This window comes from Scardinius erythrophthalmus (genome assembly GCF_964197995.2).
Source record: "Scardinius erythrophthalmus genome assembly, chromosome: 3".
Lineage (NCBI taxonomy): Eukaryota > Metazoa > Chordata > Actinopteri > Cypriniformes > Leuciscidae > Scardinius > Scardinius erythrophthalmus.
Window position 1 is genome coordinate 2,597,546 of NC_138223.1, and position 17,406 is coordinate 2,614,951.

At 38.5% G+C, this 17,406-nt stretch overlaps 1 protein-coding gene across 1 annotated transcript; it reads left to right on the top strand.

Moving 5' to 3' along the window:
• The first annotated feature begins 1,989 nt into the window (after positions 1-1,989).
• Positions 1,990-12,113, top strand: atp1a1a.4 (ATPase Na+/K+ transporting subunit alpha 1a, tandem duplicate 4). The gene is made up of 22 exons (XM_081360268.1): positions 1,990-2,130; positions 2,279-2,392; positions 2,504-2,563; positions 3,254-3,457; positions 3,555-3,668; positions 3,752-3,886; positions 4,705-4,822; positions 5,951-6,219; positions 6,339-6,647; positions 6,796-6,930; positions 7,010-7,202; positions 7,281-7,456; positions 7,719-7,855; positions 7,942-8,092; positions 8,185-8,353; positions 8,441-8,595; positions 9,305-9,428; positions 10,712-10,857; positions 11,292-11,422; positions 11,514-11,615; positions 11,702-11,793; positions 11,976-12,113. The coding sequence occupies exons 1-22, from the start codon at positions 2,119-2,121 to the stop codon at positions 12,002-12,004; spliced, it is 3,075 nt and encodes a 1,024-aa protein (XP_081216394.1). The 5' UTR covers positions 1,990-2,118; the 3' UTR covers positions 12,005-12,113.
• Positions 12,114-17,406: the final 5,293 nt, after the last annotated feature.

The window sequence follows — 17,406 nt, forward strand, 5'->3', positions numbered from 1 at the left end:
GTGCCTGAGAGAGACACTCCACACGGCTTATTGCACATTGATGAGCAGAAGAGTGCACTTACAACGCTGACATTCATATTGTGAAAATAAAGAAGCGGCAGAGAGACTGGAATCACTCAATTTGGGGTGACACGTGTGTGTGTGTGTGTGTGTGTGTGTGTGTGTGGTTCAGGTAAACCCCACATTATGAGGACAAAATGTCCCCACAAAGATGGCAACATCCAAAATCCTTGTCCTTGTGGGGACATTTTTTAATCCCCATGAGGAAAACAGATTATAAATCATACTAAGTGATGTTTTTTGAAAATGTAAAAATGCAGAAAGTTTTCTATGAGGGGTCGGGTTAGTGTAAGAGGAGAGAATATACAGTTTGTACAATATACAAACCATTACGTCTATGGAAAGTCCCCATTAATTAAACATGAAAACATAATGTGTGTGTGTGTGTGTGTGTGTTGCACTCTCCACCTACACCTCTTGATGGAAATTGACAGCTTTGTCACTGAAATAATGGCCATGATGTTTTTTTTTTTTTTTTGGCCGAGCATTATATTATATTATATTATATTATATTATATTATATTATATTATATTATATTATATTATATTATATTATATTATATTATATTATATTATATTATATTATATTATATTATATTATATTATGGTTTGCATCTCTCGAATTCCATAATAATGCAATAACATGAAGCACCTTTCATTTGTAAAGTAATTAATTTACTGTTACATCACATTACATTTTTGTATGGGCCAGACACTATAGCATTAGATGGCCTTCGATCAACGAGGTTCTTTTGCATTTGTGATCATAGAGCGGCTGCTGTAATCACGTGTGCCAGAGAGATACAGCACGAGCCCTTCCCCCTTCACAGAATGAGCCACTTCAACACATCATCCTTTCTTTTAGTCAATAATCCCTGTGTCAGACACACCAATCATGGGATGAAGCGCTGGAACCGGATCGCTAAATAATAGTTTTCACTGTTTACAGGTATATTATTAGCTGTTACCTGATTTGATCCAGGCATTGCTGTTTTCAAAGAGTGCACTAGTTAATATTGTATATTCTCGATTATTAAGTCATAGACGCCTACTTTAGTATATAATGTTTCCTTTCAGAGACTGGACTGCGTCTTTAAAACAGGTTAGGTATCTATTTTAAAGCCCCATTTCATGATCCAATCAAGTTAATGAGTGCCAGACCTATAAGGAAATAAATATTAAAATGTAACCACTAAAATGGATTTCTGCGACTGTCAGAAAGGCCGATCGTCACTGTTGACTTTCCCACAACCCTCTTTTCACCTTGAATATCTGCACACTTCATCCCCTTCTTCCTAAGGCATGCTGTCATTAACAGGCTCCAGCTGCTCCTGGTTTTCCTGGACTATTTACCAAACAAATGGATGCAAACTCAAAAGGAAATGTGCAAACCATGCTCACCGACATATAAGTGGTGCTAAGCTGTTGAAAAGCGTAAATATGGACTCAACTTAATCCACTGTTGACAGAGAAAAGATTGCGAGCCGTTTACAAAACACGGACAAAGCCTATGCAAAACTCACATTCAGAATTCTTGAGATACGTTTGTGGCCGTGTGCAAACGTAGTTTGATCTATCAGATTTATTACTGGGTGTTGAATGCCAACGGACACAATTTACTCAGTCATTCATCACTTACCTTGGAAATGGAGCAGTGGCCAAAGGTCATAAAAATAAGCTGGTGCCTGATCATCGGCAAATAAATGATTCATGTTGAAGACAAATCAGTGCACAGGGAAGGTTTTTTAAATACTAGTAAATTGTTGTGTAAACTACCACAGGTCTTGTAGTTATTATAGATTATTATAGTTCCTCATCTTGGTGTCAATGACATGACCTACCTGTTTGGATGAAGGTTGAATAAATGTTAAAGCTCGATGACAGCAGCCAAACTCCTCCCTAATCTCCTCAAACTCCTCCTTGAAACAGGTGAGTTGGCGGGGTATAAATTTTGTGAACCTGGCTTGGACACACAGGAGCTTTTTGTCTCCGGAGAGGCTATCAGGAGAACGACGACATCTAAAATCCACACATTTTGATTTGGAATAATCGAGGAAAATGGGGCTTGGCGTGAGTGGACCATATTTTATTATACTGGCAGTTTGCTTTCCTACTCTTGTTGCTCCATTTGTTGTGTTTTTTATTTTATCTCATGCTCTGCTTTTTTTAAATCAGCAATGTGTTTATTGCTTATGCAAAGTATTGTTATTCTTGATAGACGGGGAATGACAAGTACAAATTGGCGGCAACTTCAGAGGATGGAGCCAAAATGCCAAAAAAGGGGAAAAAAAAGCAGAAGGACATGGACGATCTTAAAAAAGAAGTGGATCTGGTGTGTATATACGTGCATTTAGAAAATACACATTGCATTAACATACTTTTAACACTCCATTTAATCATAATGTGGGGAACTGAGATTTCAAGGATCTTTTCATTTCCACAGGACGACCACAAGTTGACGCTGGACGAGCTTCACCGCAAATACGGCACTGACCTGACCAGGGTGAGTTTAGTGACACTTTTGGGAAAACTTATTGCATCTAAAATAATTTATATGCATCTTTTATCTAATTAGGTGAGCATAAATGATTATTGTTATCATCTACCTTTAAAGAACAGCTAGTAACCTGAATAAAAAAATCATTGAAATTATGTAATATTAAGCTCTTTTCTGTCAAATCAAAGCGCTTTTACTCAAACATTTTTTTTTTTTAATATATATATGTATATATCCCCTACACGTCTGTGTAAGATGTTAACCAGATCACAGAAGACATGTTCAAGGCAAAACAGTAAATTGTTATGTATTGGAAACAGCAGATTATATGTATTGGAAACAGAAGATTATAAATTGTAATGGAAATATTCTAATTCAGGCACTTGCAACTTATGTAACTATGGATCTGAAACCTATGTGCCTAATATTATTCGAGCTGTCCTAAGCAAACCCGGACATAGGGCAGTGGGTAGTGTCCGACTGTTAGCTCCGCCCCTACCTGGACCAAACCCTCTGCCCTACCTTGACCTTCAGTTCACTCCAACGGCTCAAGGACAGCATGCCCCTTTCAGTTATTACACAATATCTACCTGGAGTCTCATATTTATGTTCATTTTATTTTATTTTATTTTATTTTTTGAGTTTGCTTACCCTACGACAACTCATTGACTCATTTTTTTTAATCATTTTTGGCAGGGCTTGTCTTCTTCCCGTGCAAAGGAGATCTTAGCTCGGGATGGGCCGAATGCACTGACCCCACCTCCTACGACTCCAGAATGGGTCAAGTTCTGCAAACAGCTCTTTGGTGGGTTCTCAACGCTGCTGTGGATTGGAGCGATCCTTTGTTTCCTGGCATATGGAATCCAGGCTGCCTCCGAAGACGAACCCGCAAATGACAATGTACTATGGAGCAAAAATGGTCTTCTCTTAATTATGCATAAATAGTTAATATCTCAACAAACATCACTTCTTTGTTTGTATTGCATAATTTTTGCAGCTTTACCTGGGGATTGTGCTTGCTGGTGTTGTCATAATCACAGGATGCTTCTCATACTACCAAGAAGCCAAGAGCTCTAAGATCATGGAATCTTTTAAGAACCTTGTTCCTCAGGTACTGGAATTCAAAAATTATTCTGATAGACATTTTAGCTCTCACAAAAAAACTAGTCGTTTTAATACATTCTGGTTTTGTAGCAAGCCCTGGTTGTGCGTGATGGAGAGAAAAAGAACATCAATGCTGAGGAGGTCGTCGCTGGAGATCTTGTGGAGGTCAAAGGTGGAGACCGAATCCCAGCTGATCTTCGTATCATCTCTGCACATGGATGCAAGGTAAGACCTAAAGCTCATTAGAATGACAAAAGTAACATACTCCTATACTGTTGAAAAGACTGGCATAGATATGTTGTGTTTTGAATGCTGGTCGCCAGCAACCAGGCTTCTTAAGTAGCATAACCAGAACGATTTTTTTTTGTCTAACTGGTTGCCAGTAGGTATGCACGGATATAAAAAATTTGTCCGATACCGATACCGATAACCGATAATTATTTATATTTGAAAGCTGATAATCGATATATTGGCCGCTAAATCTAAATCCAAATTTTTATAAAGTTTTTTAGAGCCTGAAGTCTCACCATTAAAAGCCATGTCCCAAGCACACAATTATAATGTTCTTATTATAATTATATGTAGCCTATATGACAGACTTGGGGTGCACAGAACTGTATTTTCCTTCTTTGAAGTGATTCCAATCATATTTCAAGCAATTCAAATTAAACCATCATGGCGAACAGTGCGGATCTGAAGTATCTCAGCTAAAGGAAATAATCCATTGTTTATCGGCTTTGATATATCAGCCAGATTTTCTTATATGGCCGATAACGATAACATATATCGGCGGATACCCATATGGTGGCTGATATATTGTGCATCCCTAGTTATTATGCAAGTCAACCAAGGTTTTGTTGGTGAACAGGTTGTCTATGCTGGTCTACCAGGGGTGTCCAAACCTGCTCCTGGTGGGCCAATGTATAGAGGTAAAACAGCATTGGACACCCCTGAGCTAGACCAACACCAAACCAGTGCTAACCAGCATAAACAAGCCTGGACCAACATGGATATACATGGAAATCTTCCTTCCTTCTGTGCAGGTGGACAACTCTTCACTCACTGGTGAATCTGAACCCCAGACTCGTGCTCCTGACTTCTCCAATGAAAATCCCCTGGAAACCAGAAACATTGCATTCTTCTCTACCAACTGCGTTGAAGGTACAATGATAAGACAGCTAAAGTTTGTTGGATAACAAAAACAATGACAGAAGCACATGCCTATAAAGGTATTATGTTTTATTTTTCATAGATGGAAAATACCATTTAAAGCAAAAACAGGGAAATTACTAAGCAAATATATGTTTTTAAAGCTTTTTAACAGTTAGCGAGGTTGAGCCAAAAATCTAGGACTAGTTCGTGAAAGTTGGTTTTTGAAATAATCTCCAATATTTAATGAACAATTCGATTGACAGTGGTTGTTCTTGATGGAAAGTTGGGCCTCTAGGGCCGTGGGTCAAACAGGCCCAGCGAGTTTCGTTCCGATTGGAACCAAAACATTAACAGACAAGGACAAAACATTAACCTTGTCTGACAGATGCTCAAACATCATTGGCCGACGGTGGCCATGTTTTTGAGATATGCGAATGTCCTCGTAGACAACTGCGGCACCTTTGACAAAGACACCGCATGGCAGTTTTCAATTGTTCTGACAGTTGTGTAGCTATTGTCATTTTTGTGTTTTTATTAGCCAGTCACTGCGTCCTATTACACATGACCACAGACTGAGCCCATACATAGGTAGGTGTACCAAGATTGATGAAATTATCTCATTCCGTTCAAGAGGGATAGCCGTTTTAGTAAAAGTAGCCAATTGACGTGAATTGAAATTCCGACATTTTTTTGTAATTATTTACAATCAGACTCCAGAGAATCGTTATGCACTGGTTTGGCTCCGATTGGGCGTAAAACCAAGGACTACTTTGCAAAAGTAGATTTTTCTAAAAATCCAAAATACCCGAAAATTTCGCCATGGTGTCAATCGAATCTGGATTCGAGGATCAAGGATTACAACGATATAAGACACTTGAGCCTGAGACAAAAGGTTTAGGAGTAATGAGCCATTCCGTACTTTTGATCAGGCTGATTGGGGCAAGCTTTGGTGACGTTGTAGATGGGGTAAGTACTACTATCCCTCAAAGATTCAAGTCCTTACAACTTATGGTTTGGTCTGCCCGATCACTTTTAGGGGAGAATACTGATCCTTGGAAATTCTAACAATACAATTGGGTTTCAGAGCGATGTGCTTGAACCCCTAATTATGTAATTAAAAGTTACAATATTCAATAGGTACTGCCAGAGGGATTGTCATCAACACCGGTGACCGCACCGTCATGGGTCGCATCGCCACTCTTGCCTCCAGCCTGGATGGTGGAAAAACACCTATTGCTAAAGAGATCGAGCACTTCATCCACATAATCACTGGTGTAGCTGTCTTCCTGGGCGTGTCCTTCTTCATTCTTTCTCTGATTCTTGGATATGGTTGGTTGGAAGCTGTCATCTTCCTGATTGGAATCATTGTCGCTAATGTACCTGAAGGTCTCCTTGCCACTGTAACTGTAAGTCAGGGTGCTTCTTTCGTTATGCTTCTTGTTTAGTCAACTGTATCTACTTTTCAAATTCTTTTCTAGAACACTTGAGATCCAAAAATGATTGCTGAATTTGTAACTTCATATAGGTGTGTCTAACTCTGACTGCCAAACGAATGGCAAAGAAGAACTGCCTGGTGAAGAATCTGGAAGCCGTGGAGACTCTTGGCTCGACCTCCACCATCTGCTCTGACAAGACTGGAACTTTGACCCAGAACCGAATGACCGTCGCTCACATGTGGTTTGACAACCAGATTCATGAAGCAGACACAACAGAGAACCAGAGTGGAACATCATTTGACAAGAGCTCTGCTACTTGGTCTGCTCTTGCACGTGTTGCTGGCTTGTGCAATCGTGCCGTCTTCCTTGCTGATCAGAGCCATCTCCCAATTCTTAAGGTGTGCTTGAGTTTCTCAATATTTATAACTTTAGGATATTTAAGGAAATATCTAGATGTTTTACATTAGAGTGACTTTTAGAGGTCCAGCAGTAAATATATGTTTGTAAAGACTCTATTAGTAAAATAATTTAATCAATCTTTTGCAGCGAGAAACAGCTGGTGATGCCTCAGAGTCTGCCTTGTTGAAGTGTATTGAGCTGTGCTGTGGTTCAGTCACTGAAATGAGAGAGAAGTACACAAAGATTGCTGAAATCCCTTTCAACTCCACCAACAAATATCAGGTATTTTTTGTTAATGTATTCTTTGGAGATTTGCAGATTTGGCTGGTCGCCCTAACAACACCTAATCTGCTTTTTCCAGCTCTCAATCCACAAGAATATCAATTCCTCAGAGTCTAAGCACCTGATGGTAATGAAGGGAGCGCCTGAGAGAATCTTGGATCGATGCTCCTCCATTTTAATTCAAGGAAAAGAGCAGGCGTTGGATGATGAAATGAAAGATTCATTCCAAAATGCTTATGTAGAACTCGGAGGTCTTGGAGAAAGAGTGCTGGGTAAAGCCACCTTATGAAGTTCCATGTGCCATAAAAAACTATGACTATGCACACTAGTGATTGTGTTCTTTCTCAAAGGTTTCTGCCACTTTTGCCTCCCTGATGACCAGTTTCCTGAGGGTTTTGCATTTGATACTGATGAAGTGAACTTCCCCACTGAGAACCTGTGTTTTGTTGGCCTTATATCCATGATCGATCCTCCTCGTGCTGCTGTACCAGATGCTGTGGGCAAGTGCAGGAGTGCTGGAATCAAGGTGTTGCTTCACCTTGATTCAAGACTGATGGCTTGATTATATTGTACCTGTATTAAAGTAAATTAATCAGATGATCAAGCATTATATCTTCTATCGCAGGTTACTTGTGAACATCCAATTACAGCTAAGGCTATTGTAAAGGGTCTTGAATCAAGATGTTGTTCTTGATTCAAGATCCACAGTTTGAATATGTTGCACCTTTGTGCTCTTGTTGCAGTGACATTCAGTTAATCAAATGTTAATTCGGAATCTTCTATTACAGGTTATAATGGTTACTGGTGACCATCCAATTACAGCTAAAGCTATTGCAAAGGGTGTTGGTATCATCTCAGAAGGCAACGAGACTGTGGAAGACATTGCTGCTCGATTGAATATCCCTGTTGGAGAGGTTAATCCAAGGTAAACTCGTATCTCAAACAAAAACTTTATGGACAACACGTTTTGCATTTACTCTAGATGTCTGCTAACACAAAGTGTGCCTCTAGAGATGCTAAGGCCTGTGTGGTCCATGGTGGAGAACTGAAGAATATGAGTGAAGACGAGTTGGATGATATTCTGAAACATCATACAGAAATTGTGTTCGCCAGAACTTCTCCTCAACAAAAGCTGATCATTGTGGAAGGTTTTCAGAGACAGGTACCGCCAGAGAGTTATCTATCTAATCCTAGTTGATCGTAGATGATTTTACCCAACAGGGACCATTTTAATGGATTTTTTGCTCTTATCAGGGTGCCATTGTAGCCGTAACCGGTGATGGCGTCAATGATTCTCCTGCTCTGAAGAAGGCTGACATTGGTGTGGCTATGGGTATTGCTGGATCTGATGTTTCCAAACAGGCTGCTGACATGATCCTTCTGGACGACAACTTTGCCTCAATTGTCACTGGAGTAGAAGAAGGTATGACATGTTAATGGAAACTTAATTGACTGAGGAATTATTAAGGTTTCTTTAAGACTTATTTCTCAAATGTGTCTTCAATTTTAGGACGTTTGATCTTTGACAACTTGAAGAAGTCCATTGCCTACACCCTGACCAGTAACATCCCTGAAATCTCACCTTTCCTCTTGTTCATCATTGCTAATATTCCTCTACCTTTGGGCACAGTCACCATTCTCTGCATTGACCTGGGAACAGACATGGTAGGTGAAAGGACACATTTTTTTTTGTAGAATATTGTTCAGGATGAGAATCAGGGGTGTCAAGCATTGAAGGTGCATATGCAACTGTTGTATAGATTAGTTTTCCTCTTCGTCTTTGGGTTGGCAGCCTTAGAGCCATATGGTAAAACGTATTGAAATTTGGTGAACTGATTGATCATTTGGATGAGAGTTGACCTGAGCTGGATGATGACATGATTGTTTTCTGCAGTCGAACTGAACTAATTTCTTAATTGATTAACTTTACAGATATTGAACTGAACTGAATCAACACTGAACTGACTTCTGCTGAACAATGATACTATTGTATAGAGCTACTTTACAGCAAAACTGAATTCTCTTTGCATCTCTATAAACAATCTGGGCTGCATTTCTCAAAAGCATTGTGAGCTCAGTTGATCGAAGAGACTTAACCATGTTAAGTTAACTTACCCAACAGCTCATCGTTTGACTTATTTTTGCTAATAACTTTGAACAGTGTTATTCTTTTTCTTCATTGGATCATGGTTTCCACCATCTTTAAAATAAACCAACTTACAGATCCTCCCCAGCTTTTTCTCAGATAATCGTATGGTGATGCCAATTAATAGCATCCCAAACAGGAAATGTGGCCTTATCTTGGCAATGAATGGATGCATAGAATGAAATTGCACTTGCATTGCATTTGATTTGTTTTTCAATGTTTCCACAGGTTCCTGCTATCTCATTGGCCTACGAAACTGCTGAAAGTGACATCATGAAGAGACAACCCAGAAACGCTCAAACAGATAAACTGGTGAATGAAAGGCTAATCAGTATGGCCTACGGTCAAATCGGTAAGAGCATGGTTATTCTAAGCAGATGTTTATACCTGTTAGCTCTATGTTCATTCATTGACCTGGTTTTAAAAAATAACTTTATTGTTCTTAAATAGTGTTAACTATTTTACTCTAACCATAGCATTTAAATGAATTAGCATGGATGCTCAACATACAAAATATCACCAATAAGCAAAACACACCTTTGATGGTACTAATGCATTGCAGCAGTCTTTGTTACTTATTAAGGGTGTGTTCACACTTTGCATGTTTGGTTCGATTAAAACGAACCCTGGTGCGATTGCTGTGTTAGTGCTGTTCATTTGAATAAGTGTGAACACTGCCATCCGAACCGTGGTGCGCACCAAACAAGAGGACCGAGACTGTTGAAAAGATGGGTCTCGCTCCACTTCCAAACGAACTCTGGTGTGGTTCGACAGAAATACGAATGCAACACGGATCAAATGTCACAAGGACCCTAACAAGGACAGAATGCTCAAGCTTACCTGTTTTTTCTCGTCATAGTCGTGATGTTGCCCATCACAGTTCAGTACAGGCATTAGAACCACGTCTCATCGCAGCAGATCTTCATTTGTGTGTGTGACAGAGGGATTCCTGTTGTTTTGGATGCCTTTACACACTTTATAAGCTCTTTGCGAGTTCTCAGCTTGTCAAAATACCATCAGTTGAATTGCACATACAACGAGCACATTTAGTCCAGCACACAGCATTGTTTTGGATGTTCGGTAAGTTCCATCTCGAAATACGACATCCCTATGCCTTTAGAGTCGGTATCTTTAGGTTCAACGTTGAAGTGCCAATGTGAATGCTAGGCAGACCAGGACTAAATGTTTTTTTGGTCCAGACCAAACAAACCAAGCGAACCAAACTACACGTGTGAACACACCCTAAAGCAATAAGCCCCAAGAAGCATTGGTTTACAGTGAATTTATGGCGTTGTGAGGCACGACGCGGAGCGAAGCTTAGCTGTTCTAAATTCACTGTAAACCACGGCTTCATGAAGCACAACCAGGAAGGGTAGCTATATCTTTAGCACATTAAAATTGTCAACGAAACTTCGTAATTGCTAATTATCAACAGCGCTACCTACTGTTTTTTAAAGAATATCTAAATAACTTAATTAAAATGGAATGCACTACAATTTCAAAAATAAATACTAAGTATTACATAAATGCATACAACAAACAAACATTTGCAAATTTGCATTTAATTGCAGGTTATACACAATTATTGTCAGACCCTCCTAACTTAAATTTTAATGTCATCATACATATTTTTAGGTATGATGCAAGCAGTTGCAGGGTTCTTTGCCTACTTTGTAATTCTTGCCGAGAACGGATTCCTGCCCTCCGATTTAATAGGAATTCGAGTCAACTGGGATGATAAGTATCTCAACGACCTGGAAGACAGCTATGGCCAGCAATGGGTAGGTGTCACAGCTCTATAAATCAAAAACATGTATTAAACAACAAATGCAGACGTCCCACCTAGCAAAAAAAAAAATTCCGATAATACCAGGTGAAAATGGTGATATTTCTTGGCTGACCAATAGTGATTGGATCACCAAAAATGCACCTTACCGAGACCGTGACAGTTTCGCCCAGATCCGGCCCAAATCTGGTACACATAGAATCCACAAGTACCAGATGTGGCCAGGATCTGGGCCGACACTATGTTGCTGTCTTGGTAATACTGAGTGGAAACAGGGCTTCTCTCTCTCATGCTCGATTTCAGGGATCTTGTATATAATTTGCAATAGATCAATATGCGTGAGAGTCCCGGACCTTACGGGAGAGGGGGGATGTCTGCAAATGTGAATTATCAATCATGTTAATATTGCTCATCTGTTTATATTCCTAGACGTATGAGCGCAGAAAGATTGTGGAGTTCACATGCCATACGGCATTCTTTGCCAGTATTGTGATTGTGCAGTGGGCTGATCTAATCATCTGTAAAACCAGAAGGAATTCCATTGTACAGCAGGGAATGAGGTATGTAAACAAAGGGTTCCAGAAATAAACGTGTGTAATATGTGTTATTTTAAAAGGCCATGCCATAATGTTCACCACTTTTCTTTCATAGAAACAAAATCCTTATCTTTGGACTGTTTGAAGAAACTGCTCTGGCAGCGTTCCTGTCCTATTGCCCAGGCATGGACGTTGCTTTGAGAATGTATCCTCTCAAGTAGGTTTTTTTCTTTATTTTTTATTTTTATAACATATAGCACTTTGGAAAACCATTAACCACCTAACATTGTTATTATGATTTAGACCATGTTGGTGGTTCTGTGCCTTCCCATACTCGCTGCTCATCTTCGTATATGATGAAGCTAGAAGATATATCCTTAGGCGGAGCCCAGGAGGTAATAACAAACTTCGACATTGATATCAACTATGTTTGCTTTCATTTTAAAGCTAAAGTATCTGTTAACGCTGGATTTTGAATGGGACTTCTGATAACTTTCCTAACAGCGTTTTGTTGTTTTTCAGTGCTTTGAGAGATTAAGAATGAACTGGCTCTAATATCTGTGCTGTTTTGTTTCAGGCTGGGTGGAAAAAGAAACATACTACTGAAACAAGAAGACTTTATGTCGCAAACACATGCAAGAAGACATTCGTTTTGATATTTTCAAAATGATACACAATCTGGTCATTTTCAATCAATAAACCTGTGAACTTATTGAGTTTGGTTTTGTGTCTTCAATGTGCTCTATGAATCTGAAAAGATGCAAGATGAAGTGTTGATTTATATGAGGAAGATAGCATGATTTCACCCACTCATTTTCTTTTTATAGTTCTTGGTAACCTAAGAGTATTGACTGTGAGCATTGTGTCTCTGTTCTTAAAAATAAAGGTTCCAAAAGGGTTTTTTTTCACAGTGATGCAATAGAAGAACTGGTTTTGGTTCACCAAAGAACCTTTCAGTCAACAGTTCTTAAAAGATAATTTTTTTACCTACACTCTTAAAAATAAAGGTTCTTATGGAGCCCCTAAAATATTTGTCAATGCTTTTGCGTTCTCTCGCAAACCATTTTGCGTTCCCCCGCAAAAGTTTGTGTTCCCTCGCAAAAAACTTTTGTGAGCTGCCGAGAAACATTGCTTTCACTCGCAAAGACGTAAAGATCGCAAAAGCATTGACTTATTATTTCTCTTCCCATCTTTTTTTTTTTTTCCCATCACCATGTCCCTTTAGGAGCTCCGTAGTAATGAAGAACCATTAACATCTATGGAATCTTTCCATTCCATAAAAAGTTCTTTATTTTGAAAAAGGTTCTTTAGATTTTTAAAATGCACTTCACACTTAGGAAGAGCAAAAAAAAAAGGTTATTTTTAGAACTGATCGCTGAAAGGTTCTTTCTGTAACCAAAAATTATTGTTCTATGGATCCCTGCAGTTTATGGAACCTTTATTTTTAAGAGTTAAGCATAAAAACATTTTAATAAACTAAAGGACCTTTTTTCGTTATAAAGAAACGTTAGGGGTTCCATGGAACAAACGATGCCAATAAAGAACATTTTTAAGAGTGTACACTGAAGCCAACCATCAAATAATGAACCTCACAGAGACATAAAATGCAAAACCAGAAAAATCACATTACTGATAGGAAAATTGCTTTAATCACTTTATTGATTAATTAAACTACTGTATGTCTTCTTCAGTTCAAAACAAAACACCAACTTCAAAACACCAACGGTAGTGGCAGTCTCCAGTAACTGTAATCAGTTTAATTTAAGAACAATAGAAACTGATGCAATATTCCATCATGATTAAAAACACTTGTGATGATGACATTATTGGGCTTACTAGTGATTTATCTCAATCTGACACATTTTAAAATTCCTCTCAAATGCTCAGTTTCAACACATTAATTGCCAATACCAATCTATCTAAAAAGCAAACGTTAACTAAGCAACAAGAATTTAAAATATGCTTTATTGACATTTCAGCAAAGAAACAAAGGCACAGCACGTGATCAGGCGCATCAGAATTCACTACTGTCACTAGAGGGCGTGCTTCAAGTCTAAAATTAGGGGGGTGACATGATAGTTTCCATGACAACACATTTATAGGCTAGAGCCCACAGCTTGTAAATAAAATTCAAGATATTTTTAGCTCCCCTACTTTGAAGATGCAGTCTCCAACAGGCACCATTTCAACTGGTCAATTTCCATCATCAACACACACTATACGTGTGTTTAATGAGCATAATCCCTCTAATGAAGATAATCCTGAAAAACATACATAATGACCATGAAATAAGATCAAAAATAGCCTGACAAATTGAGCTCAAATTAGTGTATGGTATCTTAATACTATATTAACCCATTTAAATGAGTAAATGCAACAACATTCACATTATTTACAGTGAACACAATCTTTTTAATTTGCTAAATGTATTTTTTTAACAAAATTGCACTAGTATGTAGGCTATAAGACAATGAAAAACCAAGCAAGTCGTGATTTTTATACTGATTAACATCATACATTCACTTTTCTAAGCACATACCACAAGTAGAAGGCCATGTTAATAGTTTAACAGTAAATAGTTCAATTCTTTTTAACTGTTAATAGTAAGTAAACAGTTTAATACTTTTAAACACATTTTAAACCAGGTTTGCATGCAACCATGTAGATGGAAAATCATAGATTAACTGGTTTTCTGACCATAGTCAGGTTCACTATATATTTTTGTGGGAATTTTTGGGGGATTTGCTAAACTATACATTTTTGGAAAGGTTATTGTATAAGGAGTCAGAAAATCAATGTTTGCATTTGCCCAGATGTCTATGTGGCGGCCATATTGAATTAAAAAAAAATAGCCGCCGTAAACCTTTAATTTGTAATATCTCGGCTTCTGAATAAGCTGGAATGTTGATTTTAACTGCTAAACCCACATTTTCAGGGTCAGGGAATCCAATGGTGCTAGTTACAAAGCTACAAGACTTTGCCACATTAACCCATAGATGCATAAGTGGGTCAAAAATGACCCGGTGTGGTTGTTTTCTTGCAATATCATTGTAATGAAAAATTGTTTGCATTTAATATTTCATGTTCCTCAAAAACCATGTTTTTGTATCATCCCATTGAAATACATCCACAATTTGGGTAAAAAGACTTAACATCACAAGCAGTTGGTCAGATATCTCAGAGTTCCTTTTATTGAAGAGTTTAAAATTCGCTAATGTAAAACATGGATGTTCGTGAACTATCGACATGATTAAGCAACCTTTTTAGTTAGACAGTTTCTCATAATCATCATCGCTTTCATACATCACGGCTTGGGAAGCGTCATCATTCTGGCACTGGCTGCTGCACTGACACATGTCAGTACAGGCTAAGTCCTTAGCTCTGTAGGAGCACCTCCCAGAAGAGCAGTCAGATTTACACTAGCATTGAACCAACTCAAGGATGGCCTTTGGGGCTGGGAGGACCTCTGTGGTCACTGGTTTGAGCATGCGAGTGTTTGAAGTATCCGTTTTGCAGAGGATCTAGCTGTGGATCCTGCAGAGCAATGGCTGCCTGTTAGCCTGGCTCCGCCCTCCTACGTACTTTCGCTCAATTTTAATTTTCCTTCAGTACTCCGTCTGGGTTTGCGGTATATTCTTGGGTTTTCTCCGGCCAAATTTTTGGCGGTCCAATCAGCGAACAGAGGGAGTGGCTGAGAACGATGACGTTGAGGTGCGCTAGTTTGAGTTGTAGACATACGTCACGACCAAACGTTAGCCAATAGTTTTAAACTTCAACAGAGTACCCGCCTTCAAGGAAGTTAACGCTTGTCAATGGAGAGTGGCCAGACTCTCTGTACAAATAAAATTTATGAGAGTCTGGTAGGACCAGGCTAGCTGCCTGTGCCCATACTCTTGTTTGGGCATGGACTCTCAAGATGTGCTGCTTCAGAGCTCCAAGTGTTGGAGGGAGCTAGTCACTTTCTGCCCTATGTTTGCAGAAGAGATGCCATCACTTATCCAGTGGATTTGTATGGGATTGTGTGAATGGCAATGAAGAACCAGATGTTGAGGGGTCTGGCTCAGCCATTTCTGTGCTTCTTCTTTTCTGTCCACGCTTTTTGGCAGTGTAGTGTTCTGTAGCTAAAGCATGTGCATTGTGGTCTCTTGCACATTGTATTTCAACCTTATTAGTTGCACTTGAGTGACAGGAGCGATGCCAGACTGCCTTCTCTGTGCACACTGTTTCTGGTGTGCAGTTTTGCAGTCACCTTTGTACTTGGACATAGTTCCCATCATTCAAACTGGCCCTCTCTTGAACTACCTGAAGAATGAGACCATATAGGACTCTAATCTAGGGTGTTAGACCAGGACTCCTTTCTTTTTATCATCAGACTGGCAGAAAATGCACTGCTTCCAGCTAATGGACTCCTCAGCTTGACATACCCCTTCTTAAATATATCTTAAAAATATATCTAAATTACGGCATATGCTCTCATTGACAAATGCGGAACAATTAGTTCATGCATTCATGATATCAAGGCTAGATTATTGTAATGCTCTACGGGGTGGTTGCCCTGCACGCTTAATAAACAAACTACAGCTGGACCTAAATGTCGCAGTTTGAGTTGTTACTAGAACCAGGAAATATGACCATATTAGCCCAGTTCTGCCAAGACTGCATTGGCTCCCTATTAAACATCGTATAAATTTTAAAATAGTGCTGATTACTTACTTAAAGCACTAAAGGCTGCATAGATTAGGTCAACGGGAACCGGGAACACTTCCCATAAATCCTGATGTACTCGTACATACAGTAGCCTAATATTAGCTAGCTAGTTTAGCTAGTGTTAGCTTACAATAAAGTAGGCTAATTTGTAGGGGAAAAAATACTCTTTCAAACAATCGTCATTTATGACACTGACACGCACTATACAGTAATGTTAGCAACCTGTTAGCAGCAGTCATAAATGTATATGTTGTTGGAATATGACATTCTGAGGTAAAAAATTAAGATAATATGCTACTTACTATACATGTACCAGATGCTCTGTAAAACAATATTCTTGAGGGATGACACAGCTGATATAATATGTTGTGTGTTCCAAAACAACTATCCCAGTATATCAGAAGTCTGAGGAGCAAAAGTCATATATGACACACACTATACAGTAATATTAGCTAGCTTAGTTAGCTGTAGTCATATATGTATGAATATGTTGTTGAAATGTATAACATATTTTCTGAGGTAAAATGAAAATAATGCTTACTATACATGTGTTAGATGCTCTGTAGTCTGATATAGCAAGTCTGAGGAAGGGCAATTGGCTCAAAACATCACTGCAAATAAAATCTTTCAACAGGAACTACTTTGTGTGTGGATCACTCTCAGAACCCTTTCTAGTAGGTTTGCAATGTGCATGTCTTTGTAATTCCCAAAATAAATATTAAATGTTTTAATGAGTGATATAAAAAATATTTTTTTGAAGAACAGCTGGAATATGAAATCATAACTTTTCATTACAAAGATATTGCAAGGAAACAACCACATTTTCCTACTCATTTTTTTCCTACTCATGCATCGAAGGGTCAATATGGTAAAGTGTAACTAGCACCATTGGATTCCTTGACCCTTACAGTGTGAGTTTAGCAGTAAAAATCAACATTCCAGTTTATTCAGAAGTCGAGATATTACAATTTTACATTTTATGGCGGCCATTTTTTTTAACTTCAATATGGCCGCCATATAGACATCTGAGCAAATGCAAACATTGATTTTCTGCCTCCTTATACAATAACCTTTCCAAAAATGTATAGTTTAGTAAATCCCCAAAAAATTCCCACAAAGGTTAAAATCTGAATATAATGAACCTGACTACCAGTTAGAAAGCATGCTGTAAAACAGCTATAATCTCATACTGGATTTTCTAACAGGGTAGTAACTTTCAAGAGATTTCAAGGGTACTTATAAGTACTTATATACCACCGGCATTTCATAAAGATAAGATAAAACAAAAATAGTATCTTCAC